The following is a 19,550-nucleotide window of genomic DNA, read 5'->3' on the forward strand; positions in this document are numbered from 1 at the left end:
CTTTCAAGGATCTGTGGACAAGCAACCCAACATCCCTCTGTTCCTCTAAACTTGCTCGTGTCTTGCCATTTATTGAGTACACCTTCCAAAGCACATCACCCCACAATGTGTTGGGAGAATGGGGCATGGCTGTCTGTGGAGGGAAGATCGGGTCAAGTTGATGTTGAAGGTAGATCATGGAGCTCAGAGAGAGAGATGTGGCTGATGGAAGGAAGGTCAATCTCTACTGATGCAGGTCAAACATGAGAGAAGGAAAATGAAGGATGCTTACAGACAGGTCAACAGTTATCCTGCAAGAGTTGAGGGTTGCCACAAATAGATCATGGGTGATAAAGAGAGGGTCAAGATGATGGATTATAGTTCAGCAAAGGCAGAATGACAGGTCTAGATTAATGGAGATTTGATTGACAGCGTAATGGCAGCTTGCTCAAGGGGCACAGAGAGCGTAGCTAAGTGATGGAAGGAAGGTCAAAGTTGATGGTTTTCTTGTCTAAAGATTGAAGCGAGGCAGCTGAGGAGAAGATAGCAGTAGTTAAGTTCAAACTCCTTGTCTTGGACAGGCAAAATGATTCTAATAGCAGGCAGGGAATCAATACCTGTCTAAACACTGTTTCAGTATTATGCTCAGACCTTTGACCACGATGACAGAATGGCAGGGTTGGTGACTTCCTAGCCATCTCAGTGCAATGAGTAGACCCCTCGGCTGTTCATAATTACAGATGATTTAACTTAACCACTCGTACCACTTCCTAATGGAGGTTCTGCTCATTTCCAATGCTGTTGGCAGGACAATTAGTGCTGCAACAGGCTGTGAATCCTGGACAATTCCTTTCTCTAACTGGAAGATATTGCAGTTGCCTTAATTCTAAGACAGGCTAACTAAGCTCTTACTGGAACTGGTGGGCTGGGTGTTGGGTAGGTGTGGGAGGTAATTCCTTTGGGATGCTGGGGTTACATTGCCACCTTGCATCTTGTTGAAGTTTGCAGCACTGTAATTCATGCAACACAGCTGACAAAGATGTTTTCCTTCTTCAGAACCTGTATCACGCACAAAGACTGCTTGTGAGGAGCTACGAGATGAAGTGGAAGCTGAATTCAGCCCCCGTGGCCCAAGACCCCACTTTGGTATGCATGTTCCTCAATGTGATGAGCAGGGCAACTTTAGACCTCTACAGTGCCACAGCAGTACAGGCCAGTGCTGGTGTGTAGATGCATTGGGCAGGGAAATTTCTGGAACCAGAACGCTGCCTGGAAATAATCTACCAACATGTAGGCACTCAGGTCAGTAGGTCTTGTTTATTTCAATTGTAGTTGTTCTCATTAAATTGCCGATTTACTGAAATTTCGAAGGAAGCAGAATCACTGGTCAGTTGTGCTTTAGAAACTTTCTTGCCATTTGTTTACTTATTTTACTTGATTGGGGGTACAGTTGACTATAGGTTTGAATGGTAATTAGTTATGCTACATCTTAACTTATAGCATACAGAAAGTGCTATCTCACTCTGTTTCATCATGAAAATATATTAAATGCAATAAGTAGCTGTACTTGCGTGGTAGATATAAATTAAATACACCACAGGGTGCTAAACCTTATCATTTTGTATACCATTACATTTTTAAAAACATGGTAAGTGTTAGTTACTGCCAATTGTTCTCTGCAATATTGAAAATTAACTATTGTGAGCATTGAATCTCATTGCTTGAAGTACTAATGGTTGGAGGATTATCAATGAAAACTTTTCCTTTTTTTTCTCTCCTTTAGTTCAATATTGCTTTCTCTCAGTTTATTTCACTTTCCATATCAGATTTGACTTTGAATATACTCACACATCATTGTCAGCCACTCAGCTATTAATTTCATTATTTTTAAATGATTTGTCTCCAGAGCTACAGTTGTTTGCTTTGAGTACTCAAGTCTCGGGTTCCCTTGCTGCAATGTTCATCTGTCACAACTTGGCGTGCAATATTTAAAATTTTAAAAACCTCAATGCATAAAGGAAAAACTAAAGAATGCCAGATATATTGTTTAGATGCCTTGCAGAGTGAAAGTCACTGGTTTGGATATGATTTCTTACCCAGCAATTTCAATTTTGCCTCTGACTAAATTCCACAGAAAAGCCTAGCCAAAAATATTCTACAACCAGATTTTATCCAATTACACTGAAGACTTTTTTTTAAACTCAGATGTTTTTCTCTAACCATTCCAAACATAAACCCTCATAAATTAACATTTATCATTTGCAAAAACTCAGATTTCTGTCAATGTGGAGCTTTAGAGAACAAATTAATTGTACTAAATTCTGCTGGGTAAATGTATATTCTTTGATATTATTGCCTTATCACTGCTGTGCTTGCTGATCTATCCTGTCAAGCATCATTTTAATTTTCAAATTCTTGTCTTTATTTTCAAATGCTCAATGGCTGTGCCCTCCTTTTCTTTGTAGTCACCATATTTCTCTGAGATAGCTGTGATCCTCTAGGTTTGGCCTTCTGTGCATTCTCAATTATTAGTACATGAGTTTTTTTTATAAACGGACATTGCATAACCAAATTTACATAGTCTGCACCCTTATTTTGTAACCAGTTTCTGTGTATATGATTAGAACCCATTCAGCACTCAAAGACTGCTTGCGAACAGCATCGAGAGAGACTGAAAACAGTGCTAAGCGGGCGTGGATCTCCAGCTCTTACTGGAATCCATATCCCTGAGTGCGATGATGAAGGAAACTTCAGACCTCTGCAATGCCACAGCAGTACCGGCCACTGCTGGTGTGTCTACGAAAATGGACAAGAAATTCCAGGGACTAGGACGCCACCTGGAACTGGTCAACCACAGTGTGGACAGCCAGGTCAGTCAGTGTTTTAAATAAGTAAAATAGCCAATGTTATACAAAAATAAGGAGTTCAAAGTGTTTGCATTTGCTTTAAAGTGAATTTAACTTGGCGCTTGGATAAAATCCAAATTCATAGAATCTGATCATATGGAAATGGTCAGTAAATGATTTGTAAGTATCTGTGGTTATGCAATTCTTATCATGATTGTTAAGGCGTGGGTGGGATAAAAGTTCTGATCATCTTATATTTGCAACCAGTAGACCTGAGGAACATTCTTTGTCCTGCTGTCTTGGCAGTATTTTCTACCATTAACCATTTATAATGGGCATTTATATCATTCATTTCTACTGATCTATTTAAACTTACATTCTATTCTATTTGCCATATTTTGATCACTTACTCAGTTTGTCTAAATTCCCTTGAAGCCTCCTTCTGCCTTCCTCAAAGTTCACATTCCTACCAAGTTTTATATCATTTACAAACGTGGAACTTTTATAACTGGTACCCATAACCAAATCATTGATGTCGATTGTGAATGTACGTGGCCATGCACTGATCCTTGTGTGTGCCAACCTAAGAAATACTCATCTATTCCTTCCTTACTTTCTGCTTATTAACCAATCCTCAATCTATATTACCCACAATTCATGCTCATTAGCTTTGTTTACTAATCTCCTGTGTGGGGCTTTACCAAAAGCCTTCTGAAAATTCAAATACACTGAATTTAATGATTCCTCCTTAATGACTCTGCTAATGATATCCTCTTAAGAGAATCTTTAAGCATAATTTCTTTTTCATAGACCTATGTTGACTCTGTCCAGTCAGATAATTATTTTCTAACTATCTAGTTACCACATCCCTTATAGCAGATCCTGTTATTTTTCCTACTACTGAGTTAGACCACCAATTCCCTCCCTCCTTTGTTAAACAGTGGGTTGCATCTAATGTTCAGATACCATTTCAGAGTTAATAGAAATTTGAATACTATATCCAATATTAATTTTTTACTAATACTAATTTGTTTTCATTTCTACATTCTCACTTGATCCTTGGATCTTAATTATTTTAATGAAACCTCTTGTGTCTTCATCTCTGAAAACAAAGTACATTTTCATTTCTCTGCCATTTCTCTATTTCTTATTATAAATTCTCCTACCTCTACCTCTCCTACACATTTATCTCAGCTACATAAGTTTTTTTTTCTGGTTACATATCCATAGAAAATGTTCTAGTCTGTTTTATATTCCTTGTTGCTTCACATTGCTAATATTTTGACATATTAATGAGTTGGTGGACAGGGCTCAATTTCAAAACTTGCAGATGATGTGAAACTTGAAAGCATTGTGAACCATGAGGAGAATAGTATATGATTCAAAAGGACATATTTACTGTGTTTTTTAACTAACTATTTATTAAAACTGAAAATTTAAAAATGATAAAAATCAAAATCAAATGCACAGAATCAATGTAATAAGTTTGAAAAGGAGGGAAGAATAAGAGCTATACATTTCAGATGTCCTCAGTGACCTTGATGTATTAGATTGTTAATCAGAGACCTGAATTGTTTTGTTATTTGCTTATATGTTCATTAAGGCGAAGTTTGGAAATCTCTATGAATTCTCAATGAATATCTCCCCAATTTGCTTTTTTCACTAAGCAATGCATTTCAAGATATAAAAAGGAATCAGGGAGACAGAGTATGTTTCGGTCCTTGCTATTAGCAATCTATATTCTTTCTCTCTCCTGCTGCTTAAAAGCTGCTGCTGAAATTGGGAAAACACTTCAGAGTTAGAAAGAAAACTCAGAAAAATGACTCAGAATCACAGAAGTATTATGGTGCAGAAAGAGGCCATGTAGCCTGGCACGTCTACACCATCCCTCCTGCCATTCTCCTGCCTTTTTCCTGTATCCTTGCACATTGGTTATGTTTAAATAATGATCTAATGACCTCTTGAATGTCTCAATTGAACCTGCTTCCCCCAGACATTCAGGCAGTACCTTCCAAATTTGAACCATGCATTGTATGAAAAGGTTTTGACACAGCTTGCAGATCCTTTTGCAAATCACTTTAAATTTATACCAACGTGTTTTAGGAATTTTACAAATGTTTCTCCCTAGATACTCTATAAAGCCTCCTCATGTTTTTTTTAAACTTCTATCAGGTTTCCTTGTGGCCTTTTCTCTCTGAGAACAATCCCACCTTCTCCAATCTATCCTTATGATTGTGGTTTATCATGCCTGGAACCCTTCTTGCAAATCTCTTCTGCATTTTTTCCAACGTATTCAGATCTTCCTACAGTGAGGTACCCAAAACTGTGTACGATATTTTAGATGATATCTGATGTGTCTTATAAAAGTTCAGCATCACCTCCTTGCTGTTGTACCCCATGCCACAATTAATAAAGCTGAGGAAACTCTATGTTTTATTCTCTCAAATTGTTCTGCAATCTTCAAGGATCTGTGTAGATACACATCAAGGCTCCTCTGTTCCTGCACCTCCTTTAGAATTGTAGCCCTGATGTTATATTGTCTGTCCATAGCCTTCCTACCAAAATGCATACATATTACTTCTCAGCATTAAACCTGATCTGCTATCCATCTCTCCACTACATCAACTTGCACTCCCTCAGTTTGGTGCGACCCGCCTGCTGTTGACCTCCTGGACAACCTTCAACCACATTCTCTCTGTCTTTGCGTTGCCATCAGGCTGCTTCCTCCTCATTATTGGGGAACAGAGTCTCCCTCAGCATGAGGGATATGTTGCTGAAGTGGGGTGAAATCTTTACCCCTCTCGAAGTTTCTTTATGGCAACTTCAAATTTAACAATGTGTGGAGTGTCCCATTAAGGAATGGAGTTGATATTGTATCAGGTGGGTTGGCATCATGCTTCCTGCAGCATGTAGGATGAAAAACCTGAAAAATGACCATGAGTTAGCTAATAGACATCCAACACTCCATCTCTGATGTCCAAGCACAGCAAGATTTCAAGTTAAAAAGATACTGGCAAATAAATTACATCTGTTTCTGTTCCTCGCACACTTTTAGGCATCACCATCCCCTCCTACAACTCACATTGCCCTTAAATCAAAATTCAGTTCAGTGCTTCTGTAAATTAAAATTCAGTCCAAACTCTTTCACTCGAAAGTTGATTTTCTCCCCAACACATTCCAACAAAATAAATCCCACAGACACTCTTCTGCTAATCATTCCCCTTTCCAATTACATGGTTCATCAAGATGTTGCTGCCAGCATAGCCCTTTACAGTGAACTTTTGTGATGATTGCTAATAAGTAAAATATACACAGCTCTCTGGAATAAACCACACTCAAAATCCAAATTCTGACTGACTACAGGCATATCTGAAAGAATTAAAAGCAAATTCAGCTGATTCACCTAGAATGTATGAGAGGCATTGTATTTAAAGTATATCGATATAGGTATGTTTTATATTCCATAATGAGGCTGGTGAAATAGTCCCTATACAGGAGGCTATATTACATGACACTGTTTGTCTGCTTTGTACTTTTGTTTTCATCTGTTTGAAAACCAGGTTCTTTTTCTTTAATTAGTAACAAATGAACGTCCAAAGACTCTTTGCGAACAGCACCAAGAAAGAGTGCACTTAGGCTTGACGCCTCTAATTGGAGCCTATATCCCTCAGTGTGATGAGGAGGGGAACTTCAGGCCTCTGCAGTGCCACGGCAGTACAGGCCACTGCTGGTGTGTGGATGAAACGGGACAGGAAATTCCTGGGACAAGGACACCACCTGGAACTGGTCAACCACAGTGTGGACAGCCAGGTCAGTATTGTAATTAAACAAAGTGACTCACATTGCAGAAAACGAATTGAGAAGTTCAAGGCATTTTTTTTCAAAATGTGTCTAACTTGGAATTTAGCAATACATTTGTGTAAATTATACAAACATTATTATGGAATAGGTGATCTGGTCTAATCATTTCCTGTGACTATTAATGGCCTTTCACCCATGTTTGGTATTGTTCAGTACATATGACTGGGCAATATGTCTGACCACACTCATTTACATCCAAAAAGTCCCATGATCTTCCCTGGGTATTTCCATATCCCTTTCCCATATTTATCTTCTGTTGTCAACCAACCTCTTATATTCTTCTGCCAACTGATCTTACTTTTTCATTGGTGTTTCTATGACATCCTGGCTCTCTCCAAATGAATTCACCATTTATTCAGGCCAACCACTTTGGAAAAGTGGTGCTATATCTTGACTCAAACAATGATTAAAGGATTAAAGATAATGATGAAGGATTAAAGTAAAAAGCCCTCAGACATTTAGCTTTTTTATTTGCTATACCTGTTGCATTTATGTCAGTAGATAAGCCATACATCATCTTTTCCCATATCACAATTCAGTCAAATAAATCCTACACAGGCCTACTTGACCAAAGTTCCTTCCACTTTCCTGAGGAGAACATTTTCTGCAAGAAATAGCTGTTGTCTCAGTTCCTCCAATAATGCTCACAAAGGAGCATTCATCAAATAATGAAGAAAACCTAGTGTTAGGTCTCCACTAAACTATGGAACTTTAGTTCTGTCTGAACATTGGTGGGGACAGCAGGTCATTACATGAATTGAACTAGAAGATGAAGAACATACAGCATTGTATGAAATGTACAAAACATGAAAGCAGATCAGTTTATGGCTGTTTTAATTCCTATAATCAGGCTGTTGACAACATTTGTGCAAAGAAAAAGAGACATTACATGACCTAATTTGTATTTGTAAAATTCTTACTCATTCAGTCTGTTTGATTCTAATAAACAAATTGAAGCAACAAAAAGCAACATTCCTTAACTCAACTTGCAAGGTAGTACTTTTGTTCTGCAGTTATTTTAAAATCAGGATAATTTTGTTTGATTTAGAATCCACTGAACGCCCAAAGACTGTTTGTGAACAGCACCGAGAGAGACTGCAAGCTGAGCTGAACCTGCGTGGATCACAACCTCTTATTGGGGCCTATATCCCTGAGTGTGATGAGGAGGGGAACTTCAAGCCTCTGCAGTGCCATGGCAGTACAGGCCACTGCTGGTGTGTGGATGAAAGGGGACAGGAAATTCCTGGGACAAGGACACCACCTGGAACTGGTCAGCCACAGTGTGGGCAGCCAGGTCAGTCAGTGTTTGTAATTAAACAAAATAACCCAGGTTGTAGCAAAATAGAGGAGTTCAAAGAGACTCTAATATGCTTAAGTGAGTCTAGCCTTAAATTTGGCCACACAGTAATATGTAATTTATAAAAACAGCTTATTATGGAACAGCCGGTTTTGGATTAGCTAGTGATTGTGACACATGACAGGGACAAAACACTGAGAAACATTTATTTGCATCCTAAAGGTCTGATTATGCTACACAATTGCTGCCACCACCTCTCCCATCATTCGTGTCTGTTGCTGCCCAGCTCTCAGTATGCCTCTTATCCTTTTTACTGATCTCTTTTCTACAGATGTTCCTTTGCTTTCTTTATCTCCACAAATTTATTTTCCATTTTATTCAGATTTTTCAGCTGAACAAACATGACAGTTCACTCTACGATTCAGAAATAGATGTAATGAGCAATGTGAATAAAAAACTAATTTTGTTTAACTCTGTAAAAATCAAAATTGCAGAAAGAGTGAAATCAATATGCAACTTTCTGTCTGGAACCAATCAGTGCATTAGCCTTTTAGTTCCTTTTGTTTAATTATTCTAGAGTGTCATTTTTCTGTTGTAATTGTATGCTTCCTTAGGTTGTTGCCAGTCCACAACCATGTGACATAAACCATTTGCCCCAAGGTCTATTTTACTTCCATCACTTTTCAGTAAATTAACATACTAATATCAGATTGTTCACGGTACAAGGTGGAAGAGATGTTAAATGACCAGAGTTAAGAGATTTCTACTTTGATTTTGGAACAATAACAAATTAAGTTTCTTTTTGTTTGATTAGCAAACAATGAACGCCCAAAGACTGCCTGTGAACAGCATCGAGAGAGATTGCAATCAGAGGCACGTGGATCACATCCTATTGTTGGTGTCCATATCCCTGAGTGTGATGAAGAGGGAAACTTCAAGCCTGTGCAGTGCGACAGCAGTACAGGGTACTGCTGGTGTGTGTATGAGAATGGACAGCAAATTCCAGGGACGAGAACACCCCCTGGAATCAGTCAGCCACAATGTGGACAGCCAGGTCAGTCACTATTTGCATATTGAGAATGACCAGTGTAACAGCAAACAGAAGGGTTAAAAAGAATGTTCTTAAAAGTGTGTCTGAATGGAACTTGTTTGGGCATCTGTGTGTAATTCATGGAAATATATTTCCCTACCTCTTAGCAAGGAGGCCTGGGTTCAAGTCCCACCTGGTACAGAGGTGTGTAGTAATATCTCTGAACAGGTTGGTTAGAAAATATCTACCTTCAAATCAGATGATCATGGGATCTGTAACAGTAAAGTTCCTGTTGCTGCTGCAGAGATGTGTACATCAATCCATTTGGAAACCAAAGCAGTAGAAATTACTTCCATAGTATTGGAAATCCAAAATAGTGAAGGTCCTTTGAGCAAATATGTAATTCTGACCAAACAATTCTCTTTATTCATTGGTTAGCAATCAATGAACGGGTAAAGACTGCTTGTGAACAGTATCAAGAGAGACTTCAAGCAGAGCTGCGGCTGCGTGGAACTCTTGTTGGAATTCATATCCCTGAGTGTGATGAGGAGGGGAACTTCAGGCCTCTGCAATGTCATGGCAGCACAGGCCACTGCTGGTGTGTATATGAGAATGGACAGGAAATTCCAGAAACTCGGACGCCTCCTGGAACGGACCCACCCCGCTGTGGAGTGCCAGGTTAGTCAATGTTTTAATATATGAAATGACCAGTATTGTAGGAAATATGAAGATTCAAAGGAACCTTAATTTATTTAAAGTGATTTTAGCTTGGAACTTGGTGAAATCAACGAAAAAAGAATCATGGCTGACTAGAAATGTTAACTCTGTTTTGCACTGCACAGCTGAGTTTCCCAGGCACTTGTTTTTACTTCAGTGTTTTGCTTCTGTGTCAGTTATACTGATACCTTTTTATTTAGATGTTCCAGTCTATGTTTATCTTTCTATTGAATATTTTCTACTATTCTTATATTTTTGTCATTCATGGGTGGAAATTTTTCAAAAAAATATTTTTATTAGAAACTTTTTCAAATCTTTTATTAAACATCTATATACAAAAAAAAACAGAAAAAGGCAGTACAACAATGTCATATTACAATTCTATTAATAATGAACTATCTACTATTCCACCAGAACAAACGTATCTACTTAAACTAAACTAAAATCAAATTAAATAAAAGTTAAGTTAAACTGAATTCTAATTAACTTAAATTAAATTATATCACATTACTTTACTCTATTTCACTCACCACACCTCCACTGAGGCTCCCATCCCTGGGAGCACTAGTCAATGGAGGAGTGGAATTTTAACCTCCTAACTCACTGACAGAGGGAAAGCATGAGGAAGAACATGAAGTTCAACTGGGCATTTGTAGGTTTCTTTCCTACTCATCTGCATCTCAGTTCCCATTTTCCAACCAATTAGAACAAGTGGCATGATGCGAACCAGATGAAGCCACTTACGCTCAACAACCACAGTGAAGACTCCTCAAGCAAGGCTATTCATTTCTCAGAAAGCATGATCGCTTGATTTATGTGCCTCCTCCACTAACTCAGATACAGCCCCTGATGAGAACTGCAGGACAGACATGCTGAGGTGTCTCAGGTCTTTGTGCTGATGTCTACTCTTGTGGAAAGTGTGGCCACCGACACTGAGTATCAGATGTGGCCCTCGACCAAGTGCTTGCCAAAGGCATGTCCACTCAGAATACAGCCTGAAGCAGGATTTTTCTGGGAAAGAGTCACTGGATCTGACACATTAATTCTGATTTCTCTGTACAGATGATGCTAAACTTGCTGAGCGTTTCCAGTGGTTTCAGCTTTCATTTCTGATTTCCAGCATCCACAATTCTTTCAGTTTGTATTTTGTGGAAAACCTGGCCTTGGTCATACGCTATCTCTCTTAATGCAGGAAAGTGCTGTCCAGCTTATTGGTTGCAGGGATATGAGGGTGACAGAAGATGGGTCAAGGGAACATGGAAATTAATGTGCTGTTCAAAGTGCTTCAATCTCTGAATCTTTACCCCTCCTTGGTGGCACTACTCCCTGTTACCCCCATTGGCAGCCCCTCAACTGGAAGCATATGTTCTACTCCTTGTCTCGATGGCCAAATCTGCTCCTGCATTGGTGCTGATGGGGCAGTCTTTGGTGTGTCTTTATGGCTCCAACTCCAGAGGACTTAGGGCGAAGAACATTTGAGCAGACAGAGCAAGGCATTGAGCAACCTTCCTCTGGTTCTGCTGAAGTCATATGGCTAGCACCATTCGGGAGTAATAGAAAAAGGAAGAGGGGAGTTTGTAGTTACACAAGGAGATTGACGTGTGTGTTTTACACCATGTTACATTGGTACATTTCGATTTCGTGATCTTACATCTTAGAATTTACTTTCCTGCCCATTTTTACCTATCCCTTTGCTAATTGACTTTCTGCTGTATGAAGAATGGTTTTGCAAATATTAAAGGCAAATTTGATAAAATAGATTATCTCACATGTTGTTTCTCCAGTTCAGGAGAAAAGAACACCAACAGAAATTTCTGGCAGAGATTTTTGCTGTGGCAGAGAGAGATGAAATAGATTCTACAATGAGCTTCATTACCCCGAGAACTAATGAAAGTTAAACTAAAACCCTGGTTCTGTGAAAGCCTGACTCCACCCATTCATGTTGCCTCTATTGTTCTAATCTATTCAATTAAAAAGGGCCAAGGTTTCTCAAACTGTTTACTTTATTGGCTTAGAAGAGACAGCTCATCACCTCTGGCTTAAAACCGCTTTTCAAAAAAAAAGCCAGGATAAAATACACCTCTTAAAGCCATTGCGTTGTCGGAAACTCACAACTAATTCAACCAATTACCCTTTAAAATCCAACAGCTGCAGTGGTGGGATTGAAACCTGTATTCCCATACCAGTTAGAGTCATAGTGTTATTGAAGTACAGCATGGAAACAGACCCTTCGTCCATGCCGACCAGATGTCCTAACCCAATCTAGTCCCATTTGCTAGCACTTGGTCTATTTCCCTCTAAGTAAAAAGTGAGGTCTGCAGATGCTGGAGATCAGAGCTGAAAAAGTGTTGCTGGTTAAAGCGCAGCAGGTCAGGTAGCATCCAAGGAACAGGAAATTCGACATTTCCTGATGAATCCTGATGAAGGGCTTGTGCCCGAAACGTCGAATTTCCTGTTCCTTGGATGCTGCCTGACCTGCTGCGCTTTAACCAGCAACATATTTTCAGCTATTTCCCTCTAAACCCTTTCTATTCACATAACCATCCAGATGTCTTTTACATTCTTTAGTTGTACTAGCCTCCACCACAACCTTTTGTATGAAAAAGTTGCCCCTTAGGTTCCTTTTATATCTTTCCCCTCTCACCCTAAACCTATGCCCTCTACTTTTGGACTTCCCCACTCCAGGGAAAAGGCTTTCTCTATTTATCCTTTCCATGCCTCTCATGATTTTATCAACCTCTATAGATCACCCCTCAACCTCCGATGCTCCAGGGAATACAGCCCCAGCCTATTCAGTCTCTCAGTATAGCTTAAACCCTCCAACTCTAGCAACATCCTTGTAAATCTTTTTTGAACCCTTTCAAGTTTTACAACATCAATTGCATGCAATATTCCAATTATCTATTATGCATCTCTACAGTAGGTGGGACTTGAAACCTGGGCCTTCTGGTACAGAGATAGAAACATTGCCACAGCACCTTAATTTCTAGAACACATCTCTCCAATATAAAATTCAATGAGTGTCATCTGCTCTACATAAATTGTAGACCTGTTCCATTTTACTCTTAAAGGGTTCTGCATTTCTAATACTAACATATGAAACCAATTGTAGTTTAACAATTTAGTTGTGAACGTAGAATTTAGTTGTTGGTAATGAGAAGGATAGGCTCAGGCTATGGTCTGATATTGATCATCTGGTAAATTGGGCAGAGCAATGGAAGGTAGAATTTAATCCTATAAATGTAAGGTGATGCATTTTGGGAGGTCTAACAAGGAAAGGATTGTTAGACCAGTGAGTCATTGAACAGTGAGTCCCCAGGGAGTACTGAGGAACAAAGGAACTTTGGTGTACAAGCCCATCAATCCCAGGAAGTATCAGCATAGATAGACAGGGTAGTGAAGAAGGTATAGGGGATTGTTTGCCTTCATTAGCTAGGGCATAGAATATAGGAGCAAGAATGTCTTTTTACAACTTTATTAAACTTAGTTAGGCTAGAGATGGAATCCATGTGCAGTTCTATGGGAAGGATGTGACTGTACTGGAGAGGCTGCAAAGAAGATTCACCTGGCTGTTGCCTGGGATGGAAGCCCTCAGTTATGAGGAGAGACTGGGTTTCCTGGATCAACTGGATTTGTTTTCCTTGGAGCAGAGGAGGCTGAGGGGGTTCTAACTGAGGTAGACAAAATTGAGAAGTGTAGACAGAGGAGATTGTGAGAATCTCTTTGGCAGATGTGCCTAAGACCAGAGGGTACAAGTTGAAGATGAGAAGCAAGTGGTTTAGAGGAGATTTAAGAAAAAACATTTTCACCCAGAAGGTGGTAGATGTATGGAACATTCTGAGAGAGTGTTGGAGACAAGTACTCTTGCAACATTTAAGAAGCATCTATGAGAATTTAAAATGCCAGGGCAGGGGAGGCTATGAACCACGTGCAGGTAAACAAGATTCGTGTAGCTTGGTGTTTTTTTGGTTGGCTGAACAGCCTGTTTCTATGTTTTATGACTCTATGAAAATATTAAATTTTAATGGATACAGGTGTGATAGAATCTGGATCAATTTGAGGTTATAAATTAACCATGAAATGTGAAATTAATTGTATTTAAAACACATTGACTTGGGGGTATTGTCTATCCTATGAACTGACTGTTGACAGCAACAAGGTATCAAAAGACCCAATAGACTCAATTTGAGAGACTTGCACTTGTTAATTTGCAGTTCTTTCAAAACCAGTTTCTTAATGTTTGATTAGAAATTAATGAACGTTCAAAAACTGCTTGTGAGCAACATCGAGAGAGACTGCAAATGGAACTGAGCTTGCGTGGAAATCAAGCTCTTGTTGGAATCCATATCCCTGAGTGTGATGAAGAGGGGAAGTTCAGATCTGTGCAGTGCCACAGCAGCTCAGGCCACTGCTGGTGTGTATATGAAAACGGACAGGAAATTCCGGGAACTCGGACACCACCTGGAAGTGCTCGACCTCGCTGTGGGCTGCCAGGTCAGTCAGTGATTTAAAATGTGTGAAAGATCTGATATTGTAGGATATTATGAGTTCAAAGAGTTTAAAGTGATTCTATTCTGAAATGTATATGTGAAAAACTGATCATCATTGAAAGAGGTGATTTAAGGAATAATTATTTCCTCTGTTTATAAATGCTTGTATCTGTTCTTTGACTTTGGGCTCTAAGTATAACTGGGGTAAAATAGCTGACCATTGTTATTTACACTGATGTAGTTTGATTGTCTTTCCTGATGTTTGTCCTCTGCCACCACATATCCAATCATTCTCCCCTTTTGACAACCAGCTCATAATAAACATTCACCCTGCATTTCTCCTGATCTCTCTTTTCTATTCCTGTTTCACTTGTTCTCAACAAATTAATTCACCGTCTATTCAGATTGTTAACTTTAGACAGTTGTGTCAATGTCTTCACTCAAAGATTCACAAGCACATATGGTGAGCTAACAGGCGAATGCAAAGGATTAAGATTAAAAAGAGAATTAATGGTGATGAAAAGAATTGAAAATAAATTATTTTTGTTGTTTATGTTCTAATCCTACTCTTTCTTTTTTATCATTCACTAATCCTATGATGTAAAATCATTGCCTCTAGTTTAAAATTTTCCCCACACTTACCTTTGAATATAAAATGTTTTCCACATATGGCATGTTATCACAGATTGACAAAATTTTTACAACACAGTAGGAGGCCATTTGGTCCATGTCTACACCAGCCTTTTGAATGAGCCACTAATCTGTCCCATTCTCTTGCCTTCTTCCCGGATAACAGCTTAACTCCTTTCTGAAAACCTCGATTGAAGCTGCCTCAACTACAATGTTAAGCAATGGACTTTAATCCTAACACTTGCTATATGAGAAAATCTCTCCTCCTATAGCTTTTTTTCTTCTTTTACTAATACCTTTAAATCTCTTTCTCAATGCTTTCAGAAGTGGAAAAACAGTTTATTCCTATCTGCTTTTTCAAGATCCCTCCTAATTTTGAAAAGCACACTAAATCTCTTCTCCACCTTATTTTCTTGAAGGAAAACAGTTGTAGCTTCTCCAATCTATCTTCACAACTGAAGTGCCTTGTTCATTCTTGCATCGCTTTTCTGCACATTCTCTAATTTCTTAGCATCTTTCTGAAAATGCAAAGCCCAGAACTGGGCACAATACTCTTATCAGAAGTGGAGCTAATGCCTTACACAAGTTCAATGTAACTTCCTTGCTCTTAATCCTATCTCCCTATTAACAAAGCCCAAGAGAACTATTATTTATTAGTACAATTTTACAGTTTTTTTTTTACAGTTAATACTCTTTAGTAACTGCTGTCTTGGTCTGCCCTGCTGCCTTCAATAACTTATCTATATATAAAGCTCTGTTCCTGCACTCCATTTACAGTTACAGGCTTTATTTTGTACTTTTTTCCTCTGTGTTCTTCCTACCAAAATGAATCACTTCACATTTGTCTGAACTGACCTTCAATGCCACCTGCCTCCATATTGAAATTGGCAACCTACCTGTCCTATGGAGGATTCTCCTGTGCAATAGACATGGTGATTGGAACTGGAAGTTGAAACTGGTCTAATGCTGCTGGCTTCCCAACACAATGACAACTGATGTCCTTTCAACAAACTGCCCAGTGGGAAACCCACTCATATCCTGCCCACCTGGTCAGGTGAAAATTCACCCAAAATCCTTGACCCCAGCAAAAAAAAATTGTTCCAAATCACATTACAACATAAAACCAACCTATCCTTTATTGTCAACCAAATGTATTTCCAATTACACAACAATGGAATTCAATGAGTCAGCCAGGCAGTTTATCACATTAAACTCTCAAAAGTAACACATCAGATAACACTTAACAAAGATCTACTTTTGTGTATGACAAATAAGTCAGACAACACTCATTGAAGATACTAAATGCCACGAGGTAAATGTGTACCCCTGTCCTGATGGTGATAAAATTTGGATCAGTTTGAGGTGTTGAATTAACCATAACGTGAGAAATGATATCTACTCCAATTTATTGGTTTAATTGTGTTCTCTGTCCCCAAAAAACAGACTGGTGACAAAATGCACTATACAAGAAGAAACAATATTGACTCAGTTTGAGATACTTATACATGCAATTTGGAAATGTGTCCAACTGTTTTTTTTATTTGATTAACAGCCAGTGAACATCCAAAGTCTGCTTGTGAAGAACATCGAGAAAGGATACAAACACAGTTAAGACTTCGTGGATCACAACCTCTTATTGGAATCCATATCCCTGAGTGTGATGAGGAAGGGAACTTCAGGCCTCTGCAATGCCACAGCAGCACAGGCCACTGCTGGTGTGTATATGAGAATGGACAGGAAATTCCTGGCACTAGGACACCTCCTGGTACTGATCGACCACAGTGTGGACAGCCAGGTCAGTCAGTGACTTAAATATGCCAAATGTAGAGAAAAAATAGATTGAAAGTGACCTTATCTTGAAGTGATTGTTTTAAAGCTGATCATCATTGAAGCAGTTGAATTAGGCATTTGTTTCTTATATTTACAAAACAACTACTATATTGTTTGAACTATTAGTATGACCAGGATAAAGCATATTGAATGCACTGAAGAAATTTCATTATCATTTCTGAATATTTGTCTCACATTCCTCATCATTCTCTTCTATTGCCAACCAGCTCAGAATACCTGCGGTATCCTTCACTTCTATTGATCTCTCTGTTTTGTTCCCATCTTTCTGTTTCTTATCAAATTAATTTGTCATTTATTCAGAGTTTCAAGCTCGGAAAAGTGTGTGTATCTCTTCAGGAATACATGCACTGAGCAAACAGGTAAGCATAATGAATTAAAATTGATCTGAGACCATTAGAAAATGATATGAAAATAAAAATAAACCAAAAATTATTATCTTGTCCTTTTTGAAGTGTTCCAGTCTTTAGGTTTAACTTTCGTTTCATTTGGTCTTTTTCTGCATTTCATACACTTTTTTTTATTCACCAGTTCTGTGACATGATTTTATGTCCACAAATTACATTTTCTCCACTTCACGTTACTAACTAAAAATATCCACCATGTACAACAAAACGTATATTTCTGATGAGATGACAAGAAACAAATTCTCTGAGAAAAGTATTGCCAAGGCAGTTCTTCAGTATAATTTCTTAGAAAGGAGCATTTATAAGATTATACCTGCAAACACCTAGGATTGTCTGATATGAGCTACACAACACTTCAAAACACTAAAATCTTGTGAGTTCTGAGACATCTCTGGTAACGATTAGAATTTGGACCAATTTGATGCAATGAATACATGTGGTGTATTTAAAGCATGTTGGTTCCAATATATTTTCTTTCATATAAAGAATCTGGTAAAAATGTATTAATGCATGGAGAGGTATTACGTGACCGAATTTGAGAGAGTTGTACTTTTAATTTGTAAGTTTCAAAACTATCTTGTTTAGCCACTGATGAACGCCCAAAGACTATTTGCGAACAGTATCGGGAGAGACTGCAAGCAGAGCTGAACCTGCGTGGATCACAACCTCTTGTTGGGGCCTATATCCCTGAGTGTGATGAGGAGGGGAACTTCAAGCCCCTGCAATGCCATGGCAGTACAGGCCATTGCTGGTGTGTGGATGAAAGGGGACAGGAAATTCCTGGGACGAGGACACCCCCTGGAACTGGTCAACCACAGTGTGGACAGTCAGGTCAGTCAACGTTGAAATTAAGCAAAATGACCCATGTTGTAACAAAATGGAATTGTTCATAAAGATTTTAATTTTTTTTAAAAGTGGTCTAGTTTGAGCAGCTGTATGTGTTTCATATTGTCATGGAAATAGTAGATTTAATCAGTCTGTTATCTCCTCCATATTGCCTTTTAGGCGTATTTTCACAAAGTAATTACAAGTAAGGAGGAATATCAGCCAATTTAGTTTATTCACCCAGAGAAGCAGTCACTTTCTTCCCTAGCAGTCACAAGCATCAAATTTTCCTTTAATTCGTGGGGGTGTCCCTGAGCCCTGACGGCGCACATGGGTGTGCCCCTGTGCCCTGACAGAGCACGTGGTTGTGCCCATGAGTTCTGACGGCGCACGTGGGTGTGCACTTGAGCCCTGAGGGAGTACATGGGCGTGCCCCGTGTCCTGATGGAGCACGTGGGTGTGCACCTGAGCTCTGACGGCTCACGTGTGTGTGTCCCTGAGCCCTGAGGGAGTACATGGGCGTGAAAATGTGTTGCTGGAAAAGTGCAGCAGGTCAGGCAGCATTCAAGGAACAGGGGATTCGACATTTCGGGCATAAGCCCTTCTTCAGGACAGGTTTCCTGAAGAAGGGCTTATGCCTGAAACGTCGAATCTCCTGTTCCTTGGATGCTGCCTGACCTACTGCGCTTTTCCAGCAACACATTTTCAGCTCTGATCTCCAGCATCTGCAGACCTCACTTTCTCCTCGAAGTACATGGGCGTGCCCCAGAGTCCTGACGGAGCATGTGGGTGTGCCCATGAGCTCTGACGGAGCACGTGGGTGTGCCCCTGAGCCCTGACAGAGCACATGGATGTTCCCTGGAGCCCTGACGGAGTACGTGGATGTGCTCCTGAGCCCTGACGACGCACATGGATGTTCCCTGGAGCCCTGACGGAGTACGTGGGTGTGACCCTGAGCCCTGCCGGCGCACATGGGTGTGACCCGAGTCCTGACGGAGCACGTGGATGATCCCTGGAGCCCTGACGGAGCACGTGGGTGTGCTCCTGAACCGTGACGGCGCACACGGCTGTGACCCGAGTCCTGACGGAGCACGTGGGTGTGCCTCTGAGCCCTGACGGAGCACGTGGGTTTGCCCTGTGTATTCACGATAGCACGTGGGTGTGCCCATGAGCCATAATGGAGCACGTGGGTGTGCTACTGAGCCCTGGCAGCACACGTGGGTGTGTCCCTGAGACCTGATGGAGTACATGGGCTTGACCCTGTGTCCTGACAGAGTACGTGGGTGTGCCCATGAACCCTGACAGCAGGCGTTGGTGTGTCCCTGAGCCCTGACTGAGCAAGTGGGTGTGCTCATGAGCCCTGACGATGCACATGCGTGTGCCCCGGAGCCCTGACGGAGCACGTGGGTATGCCCCTGAGTCCTGTCGGCGCACGTGGGTGTGCCCCGTGTACTCGCGAAGCATATGGGTGTGCCCCTGAGCACTGAGGGAGTACGTGGGTGTGCCCCTGAGCCCTGATGAAGCACGTGTGTGTGTTCCTGAGCTCTGGCGGAGCACGGGGGTATGCTCGGAGCCCTGACAGAGCACGTGAGTGTGTCCATGAGGCCTAATGGTGCACAT

General features: G+C 40.2%; 1 protein-coding gene across 7 annotated transcripts in view; it reads left to right on the forward strand.

Annotated features, from left to right (window-relative positions):
• The window catches only part of nid2a (nidogen 2a (osteonidogen)), a 127,645-nt gene that overhangs the window by 33,303 nt on the left and 74,792 nt on the right, over window positions 1–19,550 (forward strand). For all 7 annotated transcript variants that reach the window (XM_060829167.1, XM_060829165.1, XM_060829163.1 and 4 more), the window contains 9 exons: window positions 1,036–1,281; window positions 2,604–2,849; window positions 6,405–6,635; window positions 7,735–7,980; window positions 8,798–9,037; window positions 9,452–9,691; window positions 13,979–14,224; window positions 16,403–16,645; window positions 17,691–17,936. In XM_060829167.1, the coding sequence (XP_060685150.1) occupies window positions 1,036–1,281; window positions 2,604–2,849; window positions 6,405–6,635; window positions 7,735–7,980; window positions 8,798–9,037; window positions 9,452–9,691; window positions 13,979–14,224; window positions 16,403–16,645; window positions 17,691–17,936 (2,184 nt within the window). The remainder of the gene's footprint in view (window positions 1–1,035; window positions 1,282–2,603; window positions 2,850–6,404; window positions 6,636–7,734; window positions 7,981–8,797; window positions 9,038–9,451; window positions 9,692–13,978; window positions 14,225–16,402; window positions 16,646–17,690; window positions 17,937–19,550) is intronic.

This window comes from Hemiscyllium ocellatum, chromosome 8 (genome assembly GCF_020745735.1).
Source record: "Hemiscyllium ocellatum isolate sHemOce1 chromosome 8, sHemOce1.pat.X.cur, whole genome shotgun sequence".
Classification (NCBI taxonomy): Eukaryota; Metazoa; Chordata; class Chondrichthyes; order Orectolobiformes; family Hemiscylliidae; genus Hemiscyllium; species Hemiscyllium ocellatum.